The sequence below is a fragment of the Emys orbicularis genome, chromosome 7, assembly GCF_028017835.1.
Source record: "Emys orbicularis isolate rEmyOrb1 chromosome 7, rEmyOrb1.hap1, whole genome shotgun sequence".
NCBI lineage: Eukaryota > Metazoa > Chordata > Testudines > Emydidae > Emys > Emys orbicularis.
Genome location: NC_088689.1, coordinates 106,916,201 through 106,940,995, shown reverse-complemented (window position 1 = coordinate 106,940,995; position 24,795 = coordinate 106,916,201). Strand labels below are relative to the sequence as shown.

The following is a 24,795-nucleotide window of genomic DNA, read 5'->3' as shown; positions in this document are numbered from 1 at the left end:
GATCCCCTGCCCGAAGCATTTTCAACCCTTCTTTCCTGGCTTTTTTGGGGGGGAGGGGGGCGGGGGGGGGGGACAAGAGGAAAGGAGGAGCAGGGCAGAAAAGAGAAAAGTGTCCTTTGTCTTGCCTTGTTCCATGTAGTTACAGAAATCTACACCTCAGTCAGGAAAAAAAGACTGGATTTCACATATATACCAGCCACAGTTTCTTCTAGCAAGACAACAAACAGCTGGGGAAGTCTGCCTGCACCCCTGGAGAAGGAGCTGACCATAAGAATCCTGCATCCACATTAGCTACCCACCTGCCTGATTTATAGATGAGAATGACTCCATTCATAATGGTGGCAGCCACATCATAAAACAATTAGTTAGAATGGGTGTGTAACTAGTTTATGGCAGCAAAATGTGTTGCAGATTTTGGACTCTGCACAAATCCATGCATGGTCAAAACAAAAAGCAGTCTACAATTAATGTAAAAAAAGAAGTCTGTCTTTTTTGACCTTGGGCTATTTTCCTGGCCAACTCAAATTGCTTTCAGCAGTATATTTTCTACATGTTTTTTTATTAAGAATTCCGATGAAAAAACCTAATTTTTAACGTTTTCTCCACCACAATGATTCATAGTGTGTTCATGTGCGTGGAGACAGTTTATGAGTTTAATACAAGCTTTGCAGACCACAATTTGATTTTTGGCATAACTTCTTCAGTAAACCCACCATCATACATGAATACAACTGATTGATTAAAAGCTGCTATTGATGTTTTCCATTTTTATACCGTACAACAGTTTAACAACAGTATGCAAAATGCCATGAAGTATCAACAAAGTTCAAAGCAAATGGAAAAGTTTGTTTTGACTTGGCCATATTTATATATAGTAATAAATACACAGGACTTGATGATATATGTAGAAGATTTTGAGACCCTGGCAAGCCAACTTTGGAATGTGGCAACATAGTTTTGAGCAGGCTGGACTTAGAGTGAATATTGGTAAAATTGAGGCTATGACAAGTGGGGGAGCAGGACTCACCATAAAGGACATCACAGACAGACAGCTTAGAAGAGTGAAAGAATTTAAATACCTGGGATCAATGGTTGGTGCCAATGGTGCCATCCTGCAATATGCCCAGCATTTTGGTGCAAATGGAGGGAACTGACTCCAGTTCCTTGTGACAAGAAGATGCCAATAATGTTAAAAGGTACAATGTATAAAACTAATTTGAGCCATCCTAATATACGGGACAGTGACTAGGCCAGCCATTAGAAAAGATTGCAGTATGCTCTCCACTACAGAAATGAAGAGGTTGAGATGGACAAATGGTAGGACACTCCATGATGGGAAACAAAATGAGGTTGTTAAGGGCCTAATGCAGGGATTGCTCCAACTGAAGATAAGTTGAGGAAAACTAGGCTATGCTGGTTTGAGCATATCCAGCGGAGACCTGAGAGCTATACTGGTATGATTGCTCTTGCAATGGTTGTGGGTGGAAGATGACCAAGGGGGAAAACAAAGTCTTGATACATGGACTGTATATTAGTGGACCTCAGAGAGACCAATCTGTATAACAGCCTGGAATACAATCATGAGTTTTGGAAGAAGTCTATAAAAGCTGCAACTCCAAATAAGGAAGTGGCAAGAAAGAAAGCGAAGAAAAACATAGGACCAAATTCTGCCATCTTTACTTAAGATTAGTACCTTATTCTACAATTTTGCAGTAAGTCACTACTCAACATGAGTAAGGCTAGCAGACACTGGATTTGTTAGAGAATTTCAAGTACTCCTGTCTGTATATTTTTGAGAAATTTGTTTTAGAGAGCAGCTTACAAAGTAAACTATTTGAATAAACACAGATATATCCATATTTTTGGATAAACATGTTTATGCATTTGTTAAAGTTTTTGATTACCATACCAGAATTGATATTCTCCAGTGACGCTCCTCAAGAAGCTGGCACACTAGTACAGTATACTAGTTTATTGTAAGAATTATTTATTGAGACTATGTACTTCAGAGGTAAAGTGCAAATAATTATTTTAACGTTAGATTGCACTTTTGTTTGCTTCTTTATGATGAATGAATGTGGTCTGAAAGGTTTTGGGGTGCTTTTTATGGTTTTCTGCTTGTTTTTCTACCCTAGAATTATCCTTTGTCTTTTTAAGTTATATTTTAATATCTTTGGGACAGGGACTGTCTTATTATTATTTGTATTACTGTAATAATCTTACCTAATCATGGACTAGGACCCCATTGTGCGAGGCACTGTGTGTTCATACAGCATATAGCACAATAGTACCCTGTGATTATTACTACTACTACAGTAATAATAATGGTAAGTCTTCTTTTGCCCAGAACAGTTCAGGTGCATCAGCTCACAATAAACATGTTGGATCTTTATCAAGAACACCTTTTATCCAAAGTGTCAGTGTCTGAAGTTACATAGGAGTTAAAAAAATAATTATCCTGCATGTTTGAAGTCTGGCTAAAAACCCTTTCCCTTCTTAATTGCTCACAAGTAACTCTTAAAGCATCATCATTTTATTAATACTCAGTCAAAGCATTAGAGAGTCTTCCAGGGTAAACAAAACTTTAAGCCCATTTAATAAATCAGAAAGAAGCAAAAGGACATAAGCCCAATTTTCCCCTTTGCAGGTCACCTTTAATATGTCCCATATGTTATTTATGAAAATATTAGAAATAACCATTAAAAATAATTAAAAGAAATTTCCACTTTTAAAAATAAAAAACTTGCTTAAAAGTTTAAGGGAAGAGTTAGTCATACATAAAATATACCCACTTTTATTAAAAAAAAAAAAGCAAAGAAGCAAAGGTTAAAATACCAATGGGAGAAAAAAAGAGGCAAAGCTTAAAATAGGGGGGAAATTGCATGTTGCATCACTTTCCTCTTATCTGCATAGTGTTTTCACCACTTTTGGTATAATTAAGTGTCCCACATTAATAACAGCAATGTATCACTACAGACCTAACAAAAGACTGAAAAAGTGAAATCCCGGCCCTACTGAAATCAATGAGAGTTTTACCACTGACTTCAAAGTGACCAGGATTTCACCTTATAAATACGGTGAAGCAGTCCAGCAGTTAATGCAAAAAGCAGTGAGAAATGGAGGGAATAGGTGAGGAGCAAACAACAAATATATTAAGCTACTGTTCCTCCCAGACCATTCAAAACAGGGTTTCACAAAACTTTTCAGATAGTGTGACCCAAATCTTAAGGCTGGCAGAGGCTGGGATTTTCAAAGGAGCCTAAGGGAACTAGGTGCCTAATTTCCATTGTAATTGAATGGGGATTTTGCTGTAAATTCCCTTAGGCTCCTCTATTTGATCGGGTTCCTGAAGTTTGGTGTTTTCAGCTATCAAATTCTCCCCACTTCTGTCAATAAGTTTTATCTTTTATTTTCTTCTCTCACTTACTTCAAAGACAGGTTGAAATCTTTTAGTTAAATCAAGATGATCACTTTTGTATCCTTATAGTGATAGAAGTGCTCATCAGCTTTAGTTTGCAGATCTCATGCTAAGATGGCAATTAATATACAATTTTAATTAGCTAAAAGAACAAACAGTGCATACATCATACCACTGAAAATGAAGTTGACTTCATCAATTAGGCCAGCAAGCTCACTTTTACTATGCCTTCTGTTAGAAAGAGGAGCCTTAAGAAATCTCTATCAAGCTTAAAACTATTGAGGATAATTTTCTTTTTAAGTCTCCACTTGAGAAATTTTGGATCAGTCCCAAAAGTTTTGGAAGATACAGCCCATGCCGTTTTTTAAAGAAATTAACCTGTATTTACTTTTTTGTATTTTGGTTTATTGATAATTTTTCTTAGGTCTTCTGAAATGGGCATTAAGAGTATTTGGATATAAATTAAATTTATAATATTGTATTCCACGCCTTAAAAAGCAGAAACCCACCAATAAAGTCATACTATGCGATGTTCATTACATTTTGGCAGTGAATCTAAGAAACACAACAGCGGTCAACATGCATAACAATTGATTTTTGTAATCAAAGAAAATTATTGCCTCACTTCTGTTTATGAGTACTTCTCTCAGCTCTATTAATTCATAATTTAACTTAAATGTTTAAAGTTACACCTAACAAATTTTGTAAAATCCTTCCTAGCGCAACAGTAGTGGGGGGGAAAAAGCATTGTTCTTTCTGGGGTCTCCATGCTATTAAAAGGAATTCTATTTTCCAGCTATGCTTTCATAGTGCTTTCAGGTTTCTCCCGAACTGGTGCTCCTGTCCCAGCTCACAGAACAAACTAAGCAGAAATGGAGTTTTTCCTTAAAGCTTTGCTCCATACAGACATGACTGCTTCTCTACTAATTATCCTCAAAGTCATTTGCTTTGAAAAGCAAGTTTTTCACCTCAAGCACAAAAATTATCTGCCTCCCTACAAGATCAGTTGTAAGCACTTATGCTCCATTTCTTTGCATTCTATGGAAAATCTTATATTTCCACATGAAAATACCAGTCTCTTATAGTTTTGTTCCTGCAGTCGCACTTGATCTAGCGCAAGCTGCATTATAAAACCTTAAAATTATCAGAAATTACATATATAATGCTAAACAGAGAAGAGACAACAAGCACTATTACCTCATCCCTATCTGTCTGCGGCAGCCTGCAATGTTTGTTTTAATTGGCAATGTTAGTCAGGCTTCCAGCTTCTCTTATTATCAATGTTGCAAAATTAGGTCAATCTTACACGCATACGGCAACATTGTGGCACTCACACTCTCTCCCTGATAGAAAGTAATCATAGATTAAGTGTTAAACACAGCATGTGCTCAGCACTTTACAAAAGTAACAAAGATATCTCCTACTCTTAAAGAGAGTCAGCTTTGTTGGAGTTCATAATGCCATAATTCTTTACTTGCAGCGCATTTCCACTACTGCAGAAATATTAAGTAGTACTGACAAATGTATTTTTCAAATGACATTTTTGATATTTTGGTTTTTTGTTTTAAAGTCAATGTGATGAATGCTCTGTACTCACTCTGGCACTCTATGAACTGATGAATAAAAGTGCAGTCCCCTCCACTCTTTGAAAGAAAGTGCTCTAGTAAAGAAAGAAACACTTCAGTTTACATCTCCTCATCATCTTAGAACTGATTTAACTATAAAATCTGAAATATACATTAAAATATTTGTAAATTAGGCGTTATTCTCAGATTTGAATATGGTGAATCAACCTAATATACAAGCAGACAAGACATATTCTGTTGAAATAGTTAATTATTTTTTGGAGATTAGAAATTATATAGATTGTTTTTTAGACCTGGTTGCAGAAAATATTGGGAAAGTATACTTAACATTCAATTAAAAGTATATTCAATTTTTAAAGTGTAAACTTTAATACTAAACTCTATGAAAGTTGTTAATGAAAATGAATGAAAAATATTTACCTCAAGAAATATTATACTATTTCTAAAAATCTTTATTTAACAAGTTTAGTAACTGATTCATTTACAAAAATTCCTACATTTAGCAGCAACTAGAACACCTATTTCAGTTTAGCGAGGTCATAAATTACACACACACACACACACACACCTCTACTTCCACTAGCAAATCTATAGTTGCACCAAAAAGATTTAACTCAGTGTTCACCAACAGACTTAAATTAAAAATCAATTTAGAATATATAAGATGATGCAATCCTTGACACCTTCTTACAGTGCAGTTTACTGAAATATCAAACCCCATAGCATTGAGACAAAGCAGTTCCTACCATTAGTATATTATTAGTTCTGAACAAAAAAATATATTGAATCCTTGCACTAAGGGAAAAAAGAAACAATTTTACATATTTTATTCTACATTTGAATATTTTTATCCTTATTTTAAGAAATCCTTTTAGAGCTAAAGTGATTTATTTTTCTTTGCTCTTTAATTGTAATCCCTCCTAAAATTTGAAAACACACACAGAGTTTTGTTTTTTTACGTTGGCAAATGTTATTTTTCCTTGGGTTCTTTTGGTTGGAGTCTCATCACAATAAAACACAATTAGATTTCTTGGAAACACAATGGTCTTGTGGGTAACGTCCTGCAGTGGGTTCAATTCCCAGCTCTGCCAAAGACTTCCTCTGTAACCATGGTCAAATCACAGTCCTTGCGAGGCTCAGTTCCCCGTACATAAAATGGGGATAATAATACTTCTTGCTTCACACACTATCTTTACTGTTTAGATTGTAAGTTCTTTGGGTCAGGCACTGTCTGTCTTTTATTACATATGAATAGCACCTCGTGGAACGAGGCCCTGACCTCTGCTGGGGCCTCTATTATTCTTTGTATTACAGAAAAAGGAATGGAAATATGGGGGGGGTCATAGTGAATACAGGGCAGAAGTGGGTGACAGGAGACTGGGGGAAGCATGATGGAGAATGTGAGTGGGGCAGCTGCCTATCTTTTCTAGATAGATAGAGGGAAAGAAGGAGAGCTTACTCACACCTTGTGCAGTAACTGGAGTTCTTTGAAATGTGTCCCCCTATGGGTGCTCCACTTCAGGTGTGCTCATACCCCTTGCACCTTTAATCAGAAATTTTTAGTAGTAGTGCCTATTTGGCCTGTGCATGGACTTTGTGCCCTACTCCGAAGTTATATAGGGCTGTGTGGGCAAACTGCCCACAGTTCCTTCTCTACCATGAAGTCCCCAGAGGACGCTCCAAAGCAGAGGGGAAGGGGGACAGATAGTGGATCACCCACAGGAACACACATCTCGAAGAACTCCAGTTACTGCATAAGGTGAGTTAACCCCTCCTTCTTCCAGTAGTGTCCCTTTGGGTGCTCCACTTCAGTTGACTACCAAGCAGTACCTCCAGCTGGAGAAGGGGGTTTCAGCACCAAATCCACGACTGAAGACAATACAACCTTTTTAATAGCAGTATCTGATTTAGAAAACTGGTATGTATGGAAATCTACATGGCAGCCTTACACGTATCCAGAATAGGAACATTCTTGAGCAATGCCATAGATGTAGATAGAGATTTTGTGGAATGGGCCAACACCCTAGGATGAGTCCATATGTCTGTAAATTTATAGCAAAGTGATACAGACAGAAATCCACTTGGAGAGTCTCCACCTTTGGAGCTATCCGCAATAGACACGAACAGTCTGGGTGACTTCCTAAACGACTTCGTTCTGTGCACATAAAAGGCTAATGCCCTCCTAACAATCGAAATGTGTAAAATGACATCCTCTCTGGACTTTGGGAAATAACCAGAAGGTGGATAACTTGGTTCATGTGAAACTCAGATGACACCTTGGGTAAAAATTTTGGGCATGGATGTAATGAAACGTCCTTGAAAAATACTGCAAAATGGAGGATCTGTCATTAGAGCCCCTATTTCTCCAACCCTATAAGCAGAGGTGATGGTCTCCAGAAAGGCTGCCATCAGAGATAAATTAACAAGGGAAGGAGGTAGTCATTGGCTCAAAGGGGGGAAGCCCATAAGGTATCTAAGTACTAAATCAAAATCCCAAATAAGAGTAGGTTCCTTAACTTGGGGAAAAGATTCCCCAAACCTCTCAGAAACCTTACAGTTGTAGGATGGGAGAAGACTGAGAATCCCACAACTGCTGAATGGAAGGCTGTTATAGCCACCAAGTGGACCCTGATAGAGCTCATGGATAATCCTGTCTTTTTTAGCTCTAGGAGGTAATCAAGGTATGATTGAGAGGGCATAATCAACAGGTGGAACACTTCTCTGGACACACCTCAGGCTGAAGCTTTTTCTTTTTTAGAGGGAAGTAGCTCATGGAATCTTTCCTACTCTTCAGTAATACCTGTTGTACCTCCTTAGAATAAGTTGACTCTAGTCCCGTGAACCATCAAGGAGCCAAGCTTTGAGATAGAGTATCTTCAGGTTGGGATGAAGAGTGAGGCTGGCATCCTAGGAAAGAAGATGAGGAATGGGCAGATGACTGATTGCCTGACAGATGGCTAGGTGAATCAGATAAGGATACCACATCTGTCTGGGTCACATTGGGACTATTAATACAATTCTGGCTTTGTCATGCTTTATCTTGTTTATTACATTCAGAATCAGGGGCATGGGGGGAAAACCCATATAGAAGACTTCTTGTTCATGGAACAAGGACGGCTGCTCCCAAACAGAAAGGACCCAATCCCTTCCTTGAGAAAAATGTTTGCATTTCTTGTTGCTCACAATGGCAAAGATCTATTTTTGGAACCCACTAAGTCAGAAAAATTTGATTGAAAACACTGCTCTACAGCCAAAATGCTTCTGAAATAAATGTAGTCAAACTTTACTAATTCTGGGTCACTGAGAACGAAAAGGATGCTTAAAATTGTTGATTGGCTCTAGTTTTCAAGATATGCTATTGGGTCAGTATATACGACCCTTGACTTGGGAATGGCGGAGGATAAGTGAGTTATAAAGGGAAGGGATCTCAATTTAAACCAGAAATGACTAAAATACATCTTTGACTGGATCTAGGAATAAATCTATGACTGGGTTTGGACAGTACTTGCTTTTTAGGCAAAACAATGAATGATGCAATCTGAAGCTGGTATAGGATCATACATGATATGAATTGCATCATGTTATTCCTAGAAGTCATGGATGATGCAATCAGAACGAAGCTTACATCACTCTGCTGAACAAATTGCCCTATATCAGCTCTAGAAATCATACAGTGTCGTGCTCTCTTATTTGTCAGTGTTTGATTTTGCAAAGGGACACATTTCTGTTTAGCCAAAGTGAGCAGAGATGCCTCGTACTTGTGTGAACAGTGCAGATAACTTCTGCTATGTTTGTGGTGAAGTGACTTTTGCATCACAAAAGCGCAGTATAACCACTATGGTTAAGAAAGCCTATCACCTTTATTTTGGCTGCAAAATTGGAGATCAGGACAAGAGGTGGGCCCCACACATATGCTGCAACACTTGTGCAACAAATCTTCACCAGTGGTTGAACAGGAAAAGGAAATCTATGCCTTTTGCAGTGCCAATGATTTGGAGAGAGCCAACAGATCATACCAGCAATTGTTACTTCTGCATGGTGCCTCCAGTTGGGAAAGGTGTGTCAAAGAAGAAAAAGTGGACTGTGCATTATCCAAACATTCCATCAGCTATACGCCCAGTACCCCACGGAGAAGGACTGCCGGTTCCTGATGCACCAGAATCATTCTCACTTGAGTCAGACAAGGAAGAGGATGAAATTTCTGGTCCTGAAGCATCAATGTCACAGGACCCTCATTTTCTCTCATCCTCCTCCTCTGAACCACACCTCATAACACAAGGTGAACTGAATGACCTTGTCAGGGATTTGGAACTATCCAAGAGTAAGGCAGAGCTGTTGGGCTCCAGACTACAGCAGTGGAATCTCCTGGCAGATGATGTTAGGGTTTCCATGTTCCGTGACCGTCAAAAGGACCTTGTCCCATTCTTCTTCATGGAAGGTGATCTTGTAGCCTACAACAACATCGAGGGTGTGATGGCAGCCCTCAACATCGTTCACGATCCAGATGAGTGGAGACTGTTCATTGATTCATCGAAGACGAGTCTTAAAGCTGTTTTACTGCATAATGGCAATGTTTTGCCATCAATTCCAGTTGGGCATGCAGTCCATATGAAGGAAACCTATGACAACATGAAACAACTTTTGAGGTGCATAAACTATGACCAACATCAGTGGCAGCTTTGTGGCAATTTGAAGGTTGTTGCTCTCTTGCTTGGTCTGCAGACTGGATACACAAAGTACTGCTGTTTTCTCTGCGAATGGGATAGTCGTGCAAGAGATTCCCACTACATCAAGAAAGATTGGCCACTGCGACAGTCATTGGAGCCTGGGAGGAAAAGTGTTCAGCATCCACCACTTGTTGAATCAAGGAAGATTTTGTTACCACCCTTACACATCAAGCTGGGTCTGATGAAGAACTTTGTCAAGGCCATTGACAAAACACAAGCAGCTTTCAAGTACCTCCATGGAAAATTTCCAAGGTTAAGTGAAGCTAAGATAAAGGAAGGTGTCTTTGTTGGTCCTCAGATTCGTGAACTTCTTCGAGATGATGCATTTGACCATGCACTGCGTGGCAAGGAAAAGACAGCATGGAAAGCCTTCCAGTTAGTGGCAATAAATTTTCTCGGAAACAACAAGGCAGACAACTACAGGTTGTTGGTGGAAAACCTCCTCAAGGCATACAAAAGCCTTGGTTGCAACATGTCATTAAAGATACATTTTTTGCACTCTCATCTAGATTTTTTTCCACCGAACTGCGGAGCAGTGAGCGATGAGCACGGCGAGCGATTTCACCAGGACATTGCAACAATGGAGAAAAGCTATCAGGGCAAATGGAGCCCATCAATGCTTGCAGACTATTGCTGGATAGTGACGAGAGATGTTCCATTTAATGAATACAAGAGACAAGCCAAGAAGCGCTGAGTAGACACTGAATAGGACTAAACTATGTACATAATAGTTTTTTGCCTTTTGTTTCATAATAAATTTTATTTATATAACCCTTTTGCTGATTTTTAAAGTGTTACATAAACAGGACAGGTGAAATATTATCATGTAAAGCAACCATAAACACATGAAAAGACCTAGGTTTACAATTTATGATTAAAACTCTACTATCTACACAATATACATAGACATAAAATGTAAAAACTTAAATATCTTAGAAACAGTAGCCAATCAGTTGTTTTGTCATATTTGAATTCAGCACATCAAAATACATAATAAATAGCACATTTTATCTCTGAAGCAGACGACTTCTCAAAAATTGTAGACCAGTGAAATCAGAGGTTCCAACTCCCATTCATATTCCTGTGAGAAATGCCTGCTGAGGTAGTCTGCTAACCTGTTCTGTTTCAGTAAGTTGCTGAAATAAGGATGCAATTGGCTATACACCAGTTCCGGAGCATAACAGCTTCATCACAAAGGGAAGGGGGACCTGGTCCCTTCTTGTTGGCTGATATAGAACATGCAAACTATGTTGTTCATGAGGATTTTTATGGACTGACTGCCCTCAGCTCAAGGAACCGAATGTGTAGTTGTCTCTCTTGGGTAGACCCTTTGCCCTGGGCGGTGAGGGTCCCTAAGTGTGCCTCCAGCCCATCAGATATGCATCTGTCGTTATGGTGATAGAGGGAGAAGGCTGAACAAACCAAATCTATGGTTAGACATTATCTGGGTTCCTCCACCAATTGAAAGACCCGTACCTGACGAGGGACCAACACTAACTTGTTTAGGCTGTGTTTGTTCAGAATAAAAAAAGTCCTGAACCAACCCTGGAAACACTGAAGGCAGAGCCTGGGACATGGCATCACGAAGGCAGCCTGCCACGTATCTGAGTAATTGAAGACAACTTCTTATTGATGTCTGTGGGCTGATATGAATCTTTGAGATGAGATTTACCAATGTCGAGAATCTGTTTGGGGGGGGGGGGGGTGAAGAGTTAAACCCTAGCTGATACAGTGTCTAAGGAGGCTCCTATGTACTCTTATTTATTTATTTATTTTTTAATACCAGGCTCAAATGGGGACTTCTTGATGTTGAGCTGCAACACTAGCTTGCAGAACAGGGATCTCATCATCTTTGTGGTACTGGAAATCTAGTTGTAAGACAGGCCATTGAGTAGTCATCAAGGTATGGAAAAATGATTATCCCCAGATGTCAGAGGTCAGCTGCGACCACCGCCAGCACGTTTGAGTACACACTTGGGGCAGATGAAAGACCAAGAGGAAGCACTCAATACTTAATAAGTGGTCCACTGAAAAGCACAGGAATATTTTGAGACATGGGTGAACTGTGATATGAAAATAGGCATCCTGAAGGTTGAGGGCCAAAAACTAATCCTCTGATTCTAATGATGGAATTATAGCTCTGAGACACACTATCCTGAATTTTTGTGACTTGACAAAGTTGTTTGTCATCGATTAAAAAAAAAAATCGATCTCTATTCTCTATTCTTCTTTGGGTCCAGAAAATAGCTGAAGTAAAACCCCTTTCACTTCTGCCAATGGGTGCTGTACAAGGAACTATTCAGCACAGAGGAATCAACTTTTTTGCTTTAAGAGATGCCTGTGAGAGGGGACCCTAAAGAGGGATGGGGAAGGGGGCTGAATATAGGGGAGGGAGGTAAAATGGATAGTGAACCCTGATATAACCTCCAGCATGCATTAGTCTGATCTGATTGTTTCTCCCACTTTCTTTCTGCATGGGAAAGAGCCTCCAAAGGATTGAAGGTGAGTAAAATGTATATGCAGCTTGATGTGGGATATTTCCAGGCCCTCGAGCAGACTGTCAAAACTAATGCTCAGATGATAATGATGGTTCAGTAGCGAGTGCAAAGGAAGCAAGTGGTCTCGTACTCTGGAACCTTGACTTTTTCCTGGGTGGTTCATACGGTCTCTGGAATTCTGAGAATGAAGTGGAGTGGGATCTTTGAGCAGTTTGGCATCTTGGATCCAGCTCCAGAGTTGGCTGCATCGAACGAGGCCTGTAGCGATGCTCTAGCTAACAACTGACCTTTGTAATAATAGCCTGAAACGGGTCATGCAGACCAGCCGGCAAGCACCCAATCAATGTGGTGAATTTAGCATATTTAGGTGATTGTATTTCACCATGAGAGTTTCACGGTTCTAAATTGAAGAGTCGTGGATAAATAGGTCTTTCTGATGAATAGATCCAGGCATTTTTGGTCCTCATAGTATGGTGCAGCTTTTGCATTATGTTTTCTGCCACATTGGTTTACTGCCTCCCACAGCCAGGGAGTTCAGTGTTGGATGGGAGAACAAAAATTCAAAGTCTTAAGCCAGCACATAATATTTCCGTTTACACATTGGCAGAATTGTCGCAGGGGTGTGCCAGATTGATTTAGGAGGATCCAACAGGGCCTCATTAATAGGTAGGGCAACTCAGGTAGAGGGAGTTCTTTGGAGAATGTCCAAGAGCTTATGTTGTGACTCCCTGACCATTTCCAAGGGGATCTGGTGAGAATCCATGATGTGCTTCATTAATGCTTGGAAGTGGCAGACAATCAGCCACAGCTGATGTATAACCATTGCATGTGGGGAAGACTAAGAAATATTTATTTGGTAACTTCTATCTGCCCTGGCCTCCTGCTCCTCAAAAGGATTCTTGTGCCAAAGGTAGCGGAGGAAGAGCAATTGGAGGAGGGGAGCATCTCTCCCTGTATTCCCACAGGAGGGACTAGGGGAATGGGAAAATTGCTGACAATATGCAGCCCCAGGATACCAGTACAGCCATTGGGGAGGTCCAAAATTCATAGGGGGTGGTATCCATTGGTGCTCGAACCAACTTGGGGAAACACAGACCCATCTTTGGTGTAGCTTCCTGCTCTTGTCAAAAGAGTCAGGATGGAAATCCTTTTGTCTGAGGTGCCAGCGAACTGTGGATGGAAATATTCAAATCAGAGGGGAATTCCTGCTCTTCAAGAGGTGGACCCCAGCACACTCTGAAGATGTTGGAGAGTCAAGCAGCACTGGGGAAAGGTCAGACCTCAGCAACCATGCTTGTCTTGGTACTGATAACCTTTCAGTGCCGACTAACAAGGGAGACTCTGGTTCCTTCGAAACTAGACACCTTGAGAATCTGAACTCATGGAGTACTAGGTGGGTTTGAAGAGCAGGGCCCTGTTATGTGGTCAGTACTGAGGCTATATGCTGCTCTGGCAAGTCTACTCTGGTCTAAGTAGAGGGTACTAATGATGGTGTCTTCCCGCTACCAAGGTTATCTTAGTGACCAATTTAAGTGTAGACACTACTGAAGGAGTTGTGGGTACAATTCTCACAGAGGTGGGAGGCTTCAACGATGCAGTGACTGGCTTGTGCGGCACTGAAGGTCTCAATACTGAGGCATGCTTGTGGTCATTTTTCTCTGCTGAGCCTAGAGCCCTGCACACAGGATTGTACCGAGAGTATCTGGAGCCTCAGCCATACCCAGAGTGGGATGAGAGGTCTCTGCCATGGTCTTGCTCCGCAGGGACCAAGGTTTTTTTAAATTATCTCCTTCTGTGGGGAACATGCCAAAGTTGATGGAGCACTGTGTTTTTTTAGCAACCAAAGTCCAGGGGGGTCTCTTGGTCTGGATCTGAGGCCGGATAGAAGGAATGCTTCATCATTAAGAGACTCAGTTTTAGCTCCCAATTTTTCCTTGCTCTGCCTTTAAAAGGGGAGCAGATGGAACACATCTGTGAGATATGGGACTCTCCCAAGCACTAGATACAATGGGAATGCCTGTAACTGACTGGGATGGCCTCCCAGCAAGAGATGCTGGCAGAAACAGGGGCAATAGTATTCAGAAGGGGAATGTCCCCCTCTGCAAAGGGATTGAGAGAAAGTCCCCCTAAATCTCTAAATAAAAATAAATAAAATAAATAAAGAAAAAATCAAATAATAAAGAAGGGTAACTAGGCTAAATAGACTTAGAAAGTAAGGTACATTAATGCTCCATCTCAGGCCAAGGTGGTTGACAAGGAAATGAGGGCAGATCGCCCACACAGCCCTACATGTCCTTGGAGAGGGACACAAAGAAGCCCAGGGTGTACGCACAGGGCGAATAGGAACGATTATGTATTTAGATTAAATTTTGAACCTCAGGTGACCATGTACAAATTGGGGGTGCGAGGCTTCCCCACAGAGTTGAAAAAACCCACAGCCAACAAAAAAACAATGTATTTATTTATCTAAATATTTTTAAACCAATTTGACTCTTACATTTGGGGGCTTGGCTCACCATTTTTCAGTGCTTAGAGCTGGCATTACAGTCAACAATGGGGAGAGAATTTTAAAAATGAAAATATGGCTGTAAAACCATAAAAATTGGCGTGTGCATTACCTAAAACTACTCTGAAAAATTTCTAGATTTGACACAGTTCCTTTCAACTTTTTTGTTCTAAAATACATACATTTGTAATCTGGAAGTTCACAATTAAAAAAAAAACACAAAAAAACCCATATATTTCAGCTTAGCTTTAAGCTACTCTTGTCCAAAGTGTGTATTCCTTTCTGAAAAAAATCCTAACCCTCAATTTTCTTATGGTTTGGATAGCATGAAGATTAAAAGTAATCATGGTGCACCAAAGTGTTTTCTACAGGATATGTCACAATTTCAGTAACTGAACAACATGACATTTCAGTTTTAAACCAATTCTTTCACTTACAAAAAATGTGAATGCACTTCCTTATGCAAAAAATTATTGCTTTCTAGAGATTCAAAACAACACTACTTTTGAAGAGCTTTCTTAAACAATTATTAAAATGTCACTAAGGTTAAAATTCCAAAGTTTTGAAACTCTGGACACTAAGATAGAACCCTACATCATTAAAAAAAATAATTTACAACCAATCCGGTGACTTGGCAGTAGGTCAGAGAAATATCATACAAAAGACATTAGCACTAAGGAGTAAGAGACAATGTGCATCACAGTTAAGTGTCTGGAATTCAGGATGGAGTTAGGAGAGATAACTGGTACTTAGGGGACTTTAGCGTACAAGTAAAGTTCATCACACTTTCACTTTCTTTAGGTATTACTCTAAGTTTTCCCCATGTGTGGTTTATACATTCTGAGATAGCTACAAACCTCACATGAGAAGCCTCCGTTTATATACGAATCTAATAAAGGATCAATATATAGTATTTTAAAGTTTGCTTCCAAATGCATATGGCACTTATAAAGGCTGCAGACATTGGTCAATCAAACTCTCTACACAAGTGTTTTCTGCTGGACAATTCACAGTATCATCAATCTCCATGGAGGCCATGCAATACAGTAAGGACATTAACGGCAGCAAGACATCTATTAGTGGAAAGAGAACATCAATAAATATAAAAGGAGGAAATGGTAGAACTTCAGAACCCTGTCTGGAATAGCACTGGGGGCAAGGTTAAGCATGGTAAAGGGAGAATTCATGCTTGAAAGATGATGGAGGGCTTTATTGACAAAAATAAGTCTGCATGCTAAAAGTTAAGACAAATACTTAATATGCAAGCAAAATTAAACTTCCAAAATTAAGCCCTATAGAACTACTCATTCCGTTAGGAAAAAAATACTGTATTAGCAGTAACAACCCTTTTGACTCTATAGAAGGTGAATAAACATTTTTAAAAAGCATTGGATCTGAACCAATATGTGCCAGTTTATTAAATAAGATTAGTGACCAAAAGCAATGATGCTTTCAAACTATCAATATTTAGTGTGGCAGATTAAAGAACATCTTCAGCATTCACCACGCTAAGTTATTTTAGAAGTCCTTTATTGCAAAAATATTTTTCCATTTTAGTACCATTTATAGTACATATTTTCATATATGTGACAAAAAAAATTAAATCATGATTATTTATTGCAAATTTTAAGTCTTTTCCAACATTTTATAATAAACTATTCTAGGCCCAGTTCTAGCCTCATACACTAGCACCACTCTGTATGTGGTCAAAGCCTGGGGTTGATTACTATATACGGTGTGATAATGAACACTTTTTGACAGCAGGAAAAAGCAACCCCAGTCTTAAAATATATAGGTAATTAAACCCCAAAAAAGTAAAGTTTAAAAAAGTGTATTTAACTTAAAGGGACACAGGTCATAAAAAATCATTTTAAATTCATTTGTGGAAAAAGGAGGTTACTGTATCTGTTTTATTAACATCTTAGATAAAAACTGCATTTTAAAAATCTTATTTAGTTTTACCATTTATGTTGTTTATATACTTCTATATTTCACTCAAGGTAGACTTTGAAACATTCATTTGCTTCTAGTCAGACCTATTTACTTACCTCTTCTGACTTACTAGCTGAAGGGTACAATGTCTGGGTGGCAAGCAAGTACAAAAATGTTTACACTGATTTTTTTAAAAGTAATGAAACTATTTCTGCTAATATAGTGGCAGGATCCTGACATCTTAGGCAGACAGACTTCCTTTGAATTCAATGGGAGACCATCTGAAGAAAGGTTGAGCTATTACTTCCTGATTTGACTCATTAGGTTTTGAAAAGCCTTATTCCAAAACCTAGATTTGGAGTCTAACCAAAAAGACTGTCTTTTTAACAGGTGACAATTTACATTTTTTTTGTTTTGTTTTAAAAAAGTAACAGGAAATATTAAAAACAAAATCTTAGAGAATAAACATAATTTGTTCAAGTTTAAACAGAAACTATAAGAAAAAAGTTAGTCTTTATTTAAGATACACTACCTTTTTCTGTGCTCCCATTAATTTTAGGTATGAAGTCATCAACTTGTATGCCTACGATTAAGAAAGGGTATTATTTCTGCATTCAAGCCAAATATTTTATGTAGCACACTGTGAAATGTAATTGGCTTTCCATACTGCCTCCTTATCCTAAGTATTGAAGCAACAATCAAATCAAATAATCTATGTTAGGACACATGATACAATTTAATGATACTTTCTTGCACGACGGATCCTGTCACATATTGATCAAATGTGTCAAAAATTACCATCATCCAAAAATTAACGTCCATTAAGTAAATGTTTAAAAAAAACAACAACCCCAAACAACGATTTCCTACACAAACATATTTGAGTTCACAAGCTAGCAATAAACAAAAGAAAAACTTAATGAACATTTTAAATGGCAGTGCCCTCTTCTGGTATTTTGTTACATCGGCATTTACTTTCACTTTTAACACGTCAAATGCAACTATGATCAGCGATTAAGAGGAAACAACAGCCAAACGCTTTTTTCCTATTGTCAGCAATACTTAGATCATAAGGATTGCTATAATATAATTAATTAATAGGGTAAAGAATTAAAAGATGAAATCCAGCTTTAAGCAAAGAACATTGATATCACACCTACCTAAACTGTTGTGTTCTTTAAGAGTTTTCTCTTGAAGGTGTTCTAACCGTACTGTAAACAGAATTCCAAGAAAAAGATATTTCACAGAATAAAAGAAAAAAAAAAGATATAATCAAAGCATTTTTTGACTAGCTGACTGACCTTGTAAAGCAGTTAGCCGTTCATTGGTGAAATCATTATCTGCTTGCAAAGCTTCTATTTTTGCCTGAAGCTCTTGTTCTCGCTCTTCCATTTCATTTATTTTATGTTGCAATTCCTTTTTTTCTGCCTGTCCCTTCTGTTGGATTTCCTCTTGTCTTCCTTCTGCCACCTGCTCAAATATCAGAAAAAATTAGTTCTAAGACAATGACGCACTTAATTTTCATGTGAGTGAACGTTCGGAGGGGACTCCCTTTTTAGCCACTCTGATAAAGAAAGTTTAATACCCATCTGTAAACTTTTTCTACAAAGCCATTTCCAGAAGTAAGTTCATGGAAACCTTATTTATTTCATATGGATATATTTTCTCCTGTATTTCCATTTCTTTCATGTAATTCCATAGCAATTTATTCCATCATTTGTCCTAGAAGCCTCTGTCCATCTAGACACACCTTGTTTGGAACCATAACAAAAGATAAAGCATCCCAGAACAATTTATTTTTACAATTTATTACTAGAAAATTATAGAAAAAAAAGAGAACAAACATCTCAGTTTCATTTGGACAGCATAGGTGTCCAAAGAACTTTTTAGGACAGCTTAACTGTTTCAGTTTCTCATTTCACCAATCAAAATGCTTAGGTTCATGAAACAGGTCTGTATTGTCATTTACCAGCTTGAAAGAGCCATGTCACTCCCTCTCTGGTGGTAAAAAAAAAAAGTTATCATGAGAATGTTATTACTAGTTTTTATTTAGTCCTTGCACTCTAGCATTGCTAACAATTGCAGAAGGTTAGATAAAGTTCTGTCCCTACCTTTAGTTTGTCAGAGAGGTCTTTAATTTCATTTACAGCTCCATTGTACTTGTTTGCTAATTCTCTTAATTCTTCCTGAGTCCGCTCATTCATTTCTTTCAGGTGAGTACATTCATCTTCGGTGTTACTTAAACTTCGCTATAAGGAAAAAATTAGTGCATGTGAAAACCAAAAATAGCGACAGTTTATGGATATTGACGTTTGATACTGAATGTTTCAATTTGTGACAAGAAATATGATCTAAAAACCTCCTTGCTTCTAATTGTTAATAAAGGCCAAATGGATAGATCAAGTGTTGGCAAAAATACTACCTATTTAAAAACACCTTTGTAACATTCAATTTAAATAAGAATAATCATACATTAAGTGGAGAAACATGTTGTGTGTGCAAGAAAAAATTAGAGTAGGCTCTGGAAAAAAAATGGTTACTAACCTTCCATAACTGTTGTTCTTCGAGATGTGTTACTGATATCTATTCCACGCTAGCTGTGTGCATGCCACGTGCACTGTTGCTGGAAATTTTTCCTTTACTGGTATCCATTGGGCTGGCTCTAGTGCCCTCTGGAGTTGCACACTTATGCACGGATATAAGGGGTGCCGCCGGCCTCGCACCCTCTCAGTTCCTTCTTGCTGGTAACTCCAACAGAGGGGTAGGAAGATGGGTCATGGAATGGACACGAGCAACACATCTCAAAGAACAACAGTTACGAAAAGTTAGTAACTGGTTTTTTTCCCCCGAGTGCTTGCTCATGTCCATTCCATGCTAGGTAATTCACAAGCAGTTCCCCAGGAGGTGGGCTTGGAGTTCATGGACATGCTGACTGCAACACTTCTCTCCCGAAACTGGCATTGTCCTGGGCTTGTTGGATGATGATGCAGTATGAATTGAAGGAATGAAGAGACAACAAGGTCATGGCACTGCAGATGTCGTGGATTGGTATCTGTGCAAGGAATGCTGCTGATGAAGCCTGGGCTCTTGTGGAATGATCAGTCATAGTAACTAGAGGCAGGACATTCGCCTGTTCATAGCAAGCCCGAATACAGGCGGTTATCCATACACAATTCTTTAGGCTGACACAGGCAGCCCTCTCATCCTTTCCACTACTGCCATGAAGAGTTGCATGGATTTGCGGAAGGGCTTCATACTCTCAACATAAAAAGTGAGGATCTGCCTAATGCCCAATGTACAAGTCGTCGTTCCTCACAGCTTTTGAGAGGTTTTGGGAAGAAGACAGGTAGAAAAATGACCTGGTTGTGGTGGAATTGTGACACCACCTTTGGCAGGAAGGCTGCGTGAGGGTGCAGTTGGACCTTGTCCTTGAAGAACACCAGTGAGAGTGGAGCTGCCACTGAGAGGACCAAAAGCATGCCAAACCAATACTGGCATGGCCACACCAGTGCTATCAGGATAATTCTTGCCTTGTCCCATTTAATTTTTAGGAGAACCTTGTGAACCAAGGCAATCATTGTAAAGGGGTACAGTAGGTGGCCTGCCCACGAGAGCAGAAGGTGTCAGAGGGAGCCCGTACTGTGTCCGGGCAACAAACAGAACTGATGGCATTTTCTGTTTTGCCTGGTGAACAGGTTTACCTGCAGAGGCCCCCACCTTTGGAAGATGACACTGACGACCTCTGGGCAAGAGACCACTCGTGGTGAGAGGAGCAGGAACTGTGGAGGTGATCCGCCAACAGGTGATCTGGACTCCCGGGAGGTGAGATGCCTCAAGAGTAATGGAGTATCTAACACAGAAGTACCATAGACCAAGGCCTCCTGACACAGGGCAGAGGTTTGGGCCCCTCCTTGATTGTTGATATAGAACATGCCTGCTGTATTGTCTGTCAGAACTTGAACCACCTTGCCTGAGATCTGGGGAAACACTTGATATGCCAGGTGCACTGCCCTGAGCTCCCTGACATTTATGAGCAGGGAGAGTTCTTCCCAGGACCGGAGATCCTGAGTACTGAGGTTGTTGAGGTGGGCTCCTCACCCTAGGTCTGACGCATCCAAAACTAAAAGACTGTGGAGCCACAAAGGGCACCCCCTTCATTACCAACCTTGACTCCTTTCAGCAGCCCAGGGAGTTGAGGACCGGGAAAGGGATCGTAAGTGGTGTCTGTTCGGGGAGTATACAGACACTAGCCACATCTGAAGGTGCCTGAGGTGCAGCCTTGCATATTGAACCACCATGTAAGTGACCATGTGACCCAGTAGCTTGAGGCACACTCGAGCTGTTGTGATTGGGTGGGCCAAGACCTTGGATATCAGGTTCGCCATAGTCTGGCAGGAAGGCCCTGGATTGGGTTGAGTCGAGCACTGCCTCAATAAATTCTCTGAACTGGGAAAGAGTTGACTGCTGCTCATTTATCAGCAGACCCTGCACTCTGAAGGTGGTTTGGACTGTGCACCGATGCGGTCTTGCACTTGAGCCTGTGACCAACCTTTGATCAGCCAGTCATCAAGGGACAGGTAGGCCTGAACGCCTCTCCGCCTGAGGAAGGCCGCTATAATCGCCATACTCTTCATAAAAACCCTTGGAGCTACTGATAGGCCGAAGGGAAGGGCAGTGAATTGGTAGTGGTGATTACCGACTACAAATTTGAGAAATCTTCTGTGGCCCCAGAATATAGAAATGTGAAGGCATGCATCCTTCAGGGAGCGGGTGGCATAACAGTCTCCTGGGTCCAGGGAGGGAATGATGGAGGGCAGGGAGGCCATGCGGAACCTCAGTTTCTTGAGATACCCGTTGAGGCAATGCAGGTCCAAGATGGACCAGACCCCCCCTTTTTGCCTTTGAGATTAGGAAATATTGGGAGTAAAATCCCTTCCCTCTCAAGTCTTGAGGAACTTCCTCCACAGCCCTCATATGTAAGAGGGACTGCACCTCCTGGACAAGGAACTGCTCATGAGAATGGTCCCAGAAGAGGGCTGGGAAGGAGGAGTGGATAAAAACTGAAGGGTATATCTGACTGTCACTGTACTCAGGACCCATTTGTCCGATGTTATGGATGCCCAAGCCAGACTGAAGAGCACAGATGGTCCAAAAATAAAATGGCAGGGGATTTGAAATGGTGACTGGTACAGCACCCTCTTCAAGCGCACCTTCAAAAGGCCTGCTTGGGCCTGCTGGAGTATCTCTGGGGCCCTGACTGGAAGGCTGAGGTGGACAGGAACGGTTGGCGCTGTTTATAACCTCTGCCTTTTCTTTTGTAGGGCTCCTGTTTTGAAGGTCCCAAAAACTGAGGAAGCTGCTGGGGCCTCAAGTGTTTTCTGAAGGCAGACAGCACATACAGGCCTAAGGATCATAGGGTGGCCCTGAGTCCTTCAGTCCATGAAGTCTTGTGTCCATCTGCTCCGAGAAAAGGGAATAGCCTTCAAATGGGAGATCCTGGATTGACTGTTGAATCTCGTGAGGACTGGAGCCAGGAACAGCACCTCATGGTGACTGCGGAGGTTATTGTCCGGGCTGCCAAATCAGCAGCATCCAGAGCCCCCTGGAGTCCTGGCCACGTTCTTATCCTCTTCTAGGAGGGTGGCAAACTCCGGACTCGACGCTTGAGGCAGGGAGTCTTTGAACTTATTCAGGGAGTCCCACAGATTAAAATAGTATTTCCCTAGCAAAGTTTGCTGATTGGCGATACGCAGTTGGAGCTACCCGTGGAATAAACCTTTTCCCCCCCAATAAGGTCCAGTTTCTTAGTGTCTTTTTGTTTCAGGGGTAGCACTCAACTGGCCCTGCCTTTCATTAGCGGCAGACACCATCAGGGACCCTGGGGAGGGTGTGAGTATAGGTAATTAAACCCGCTTGCTGGCAAATAATATTTTTCCTCTCCCCTCTTTGAAGTGGGGGTCAGAGAAGAAGGAGTTTGCCAAAGGCCTTGACTGGTCCCATCACCACCCTCATTGATGGGCAGGGCCACTTTGGATGGAGCTGCTGCAGCCAAGATATCAATAAGGCTGTGTGATGTCTCTTTGGGCTCCTTGATAGCCAAGCCCAGGTTTGAAGCGACCTGCTTCAGAAGGTCCTGAGGGGCCCTGAAATTATACTGAGGAAGTAGGCTGCTGGGACCGGCAACAGCCTCATCTGGGGACGACGAGGAGGAAGTTTGCCCCAGAGGAGGGGCTCCTTCCTCTTCCTCAACTATGTCGATTAGAGGCTTCTCCTGGACTTCAGTAGTGGGGGCGATATTGGAGTCTAGATCTGAGCGGGAAGGAGTGGTGGCCTGTCTCTTGGAGGCCACCGAGTAGGAGCAGTGGGAGACAGGCCCTGCTACCAGGGGAAACCCCCAGGGATTCCAGTAAAGCCACTGCATCAGCCAGTGACCCACTGGCTAGGTGTCCGCCAGGGGACTGGCAGTGAAGCTTGCTGGGGCATAGGCTGGGTACCAATGATGGGCTTTTGGCAGTACGTATGATTCCCTTTTGGACTCCAAAGAGGATTTCTCTCTTGGGAACCACAGTGGAGCAATACCTGCTTCCGCTTCCATATGGTGCTGGGGTTCTGCGGCGTGCCAGGGAGTGGGATGCTGGCATCAGGTGGGGCTTGCCCCTGGATGGTGCTGGGACACCTGGTGCCAGGAAGGCACCTGATACACCCTGTTCCCTCCCGCTTCCGGATGCTGGAGCTGGTAGATGCCCTGTTGGGCTGGAAGAGAGAAAAGGTCCCTAACTGTCTGAAAAGACTCTGGGGTTCATAGCACCATGAGTCCATTGGTACCACCGTGGCTCCCTGGTGTCAGTGGAGGGTCCCGCACTGGACTCAATGCCCTTGGTGAAGTTAATGGTGCCGACGTGGATCCAGGTGTAGAAGAGCGGCCCGGTACAGGTCTCACTCCCTCTCCCTGCTTGTCTCTCTTCTGCACTGGCAAGCACCCTTTCTCAGGACGCTGCTTTTTGTTGTTCTTCCTCGGCACTGGGGATGGAGAATGGTGCTGGGAAGAGCTTTGTGCTGGGGGAGTGCTTCGCACCAATGCCAGAATACTTAGCGCTGAACTGGAGCAGCTCAGCTCTGAGACAGGTCTGAGGGCAGCTTCCATGAGGATAGCCTTTAACCTGAAGTCCCAACAGATTTTGCACTTGTCTTTCACATGTCTTTCCCAAGCTCTTTAAGCAACTCAAGTGTGGGTCACTCACAGGCACAAGGCTTGTAGCCCGGGGACTGGGCATGCCCGGCCCCTGGGGCGAAAAGTCCTTTGATGATAGGAACTATATACACTGTCACAATTTGCAGACACTGTATACATTAAACTGTTAACAATATGAATGAAGAAAGAGTCTGAAATCAGCAGGAAGAAATCTTGCCAGAGCAAGAAAGGGTCATTCCAGCAACTGTCACGGGTGGTAAGGAGGAACTGAGAGGGTGCACGGCTGGCTGGGCCCCTTATACCAGCGCATACATGCATGACTCTAGAAGGCACTAGAGCCGACCCAACAGATACCACAAAGGGAAAAATCTCTGGCAACAGTGCACACAGCAATAACCTGAGTAGTTGCATTATTTTACCAAAAACCTGAAGCAGCCTCTGAGCTTAGATTCCCCTAGTAACTACATCATCAAGAAAGGGGTGAAATGCACATTTAATAACAAAAGCATTCAACTACAAACTCCATCTGCAAATACCGAAGGACTTTTAGAGCGGAGCAAATTTGAAAAAAAAAAAAAAAAAAAAAGTATACAAAATCAAATTAGGATTTGATTAAGAGTTTTCTCTCAGAGACAAGGAAATTAATATATCAAAATGTGTCACAAATTTGGTATTATGATTTTATTACAGGATCAAAAAGAAGTGTGTTTGGAGGAGCAAAAATGCACCTGCAATAATTAGCAAACTTGTCAAGAGAAGTAACAAAACAAAAAATAAGTGTATTTATATGTCAAGCCTGAAGTTTATTATAGTGCCATAACATTTCATGATACCTTCCATACATAAAAAAAGACAGGTCCTACCGAAAGAGTTTACAAGTCTAGAGGCCCAATTTTAACATTTATGCATGAGAGAAACTTTATACACATGAATAAT

The 24,795-nt window shown here is 41.0% G+C and overlaps 1 protein-coding gene across 1 annotated transcript in view; it reads right to left on the bottom strand.

Moving 5' to 3' along the window:
* SLMAP (sarcolemma associated protein) overlaps positions 1-24,795 on the bottom strand; it is a 166,437-nt gene that overhangs the window by 36,809 nt on the left and 104,833 nt on the right. The window contains exons 9-13 of the mRNA XM_065407127.1: positions 18,779-18,916; positions 17,969-18,137; positions 17,828-17,878; positions 17,200-17,250; positions 5,016-5,078 (exon numbers count right to left, since the gene is read on the bottom strand). Of these exons, the coding sequence (XP_065263199.1) occupies positions 5,016-5,078; positions 17,200-17,250; positions 17,828-17,878; positions 17,969-18,137; positions 18,779-18,916 (472 nt within the window). The remainder of the gene's footprint in view (positions 1-5,015; positions 5,079-17,199; positions 17,251-17,827; positions 17,879-17,968; positions 18,138-18,778; positions 18,917-24,795) is intronic.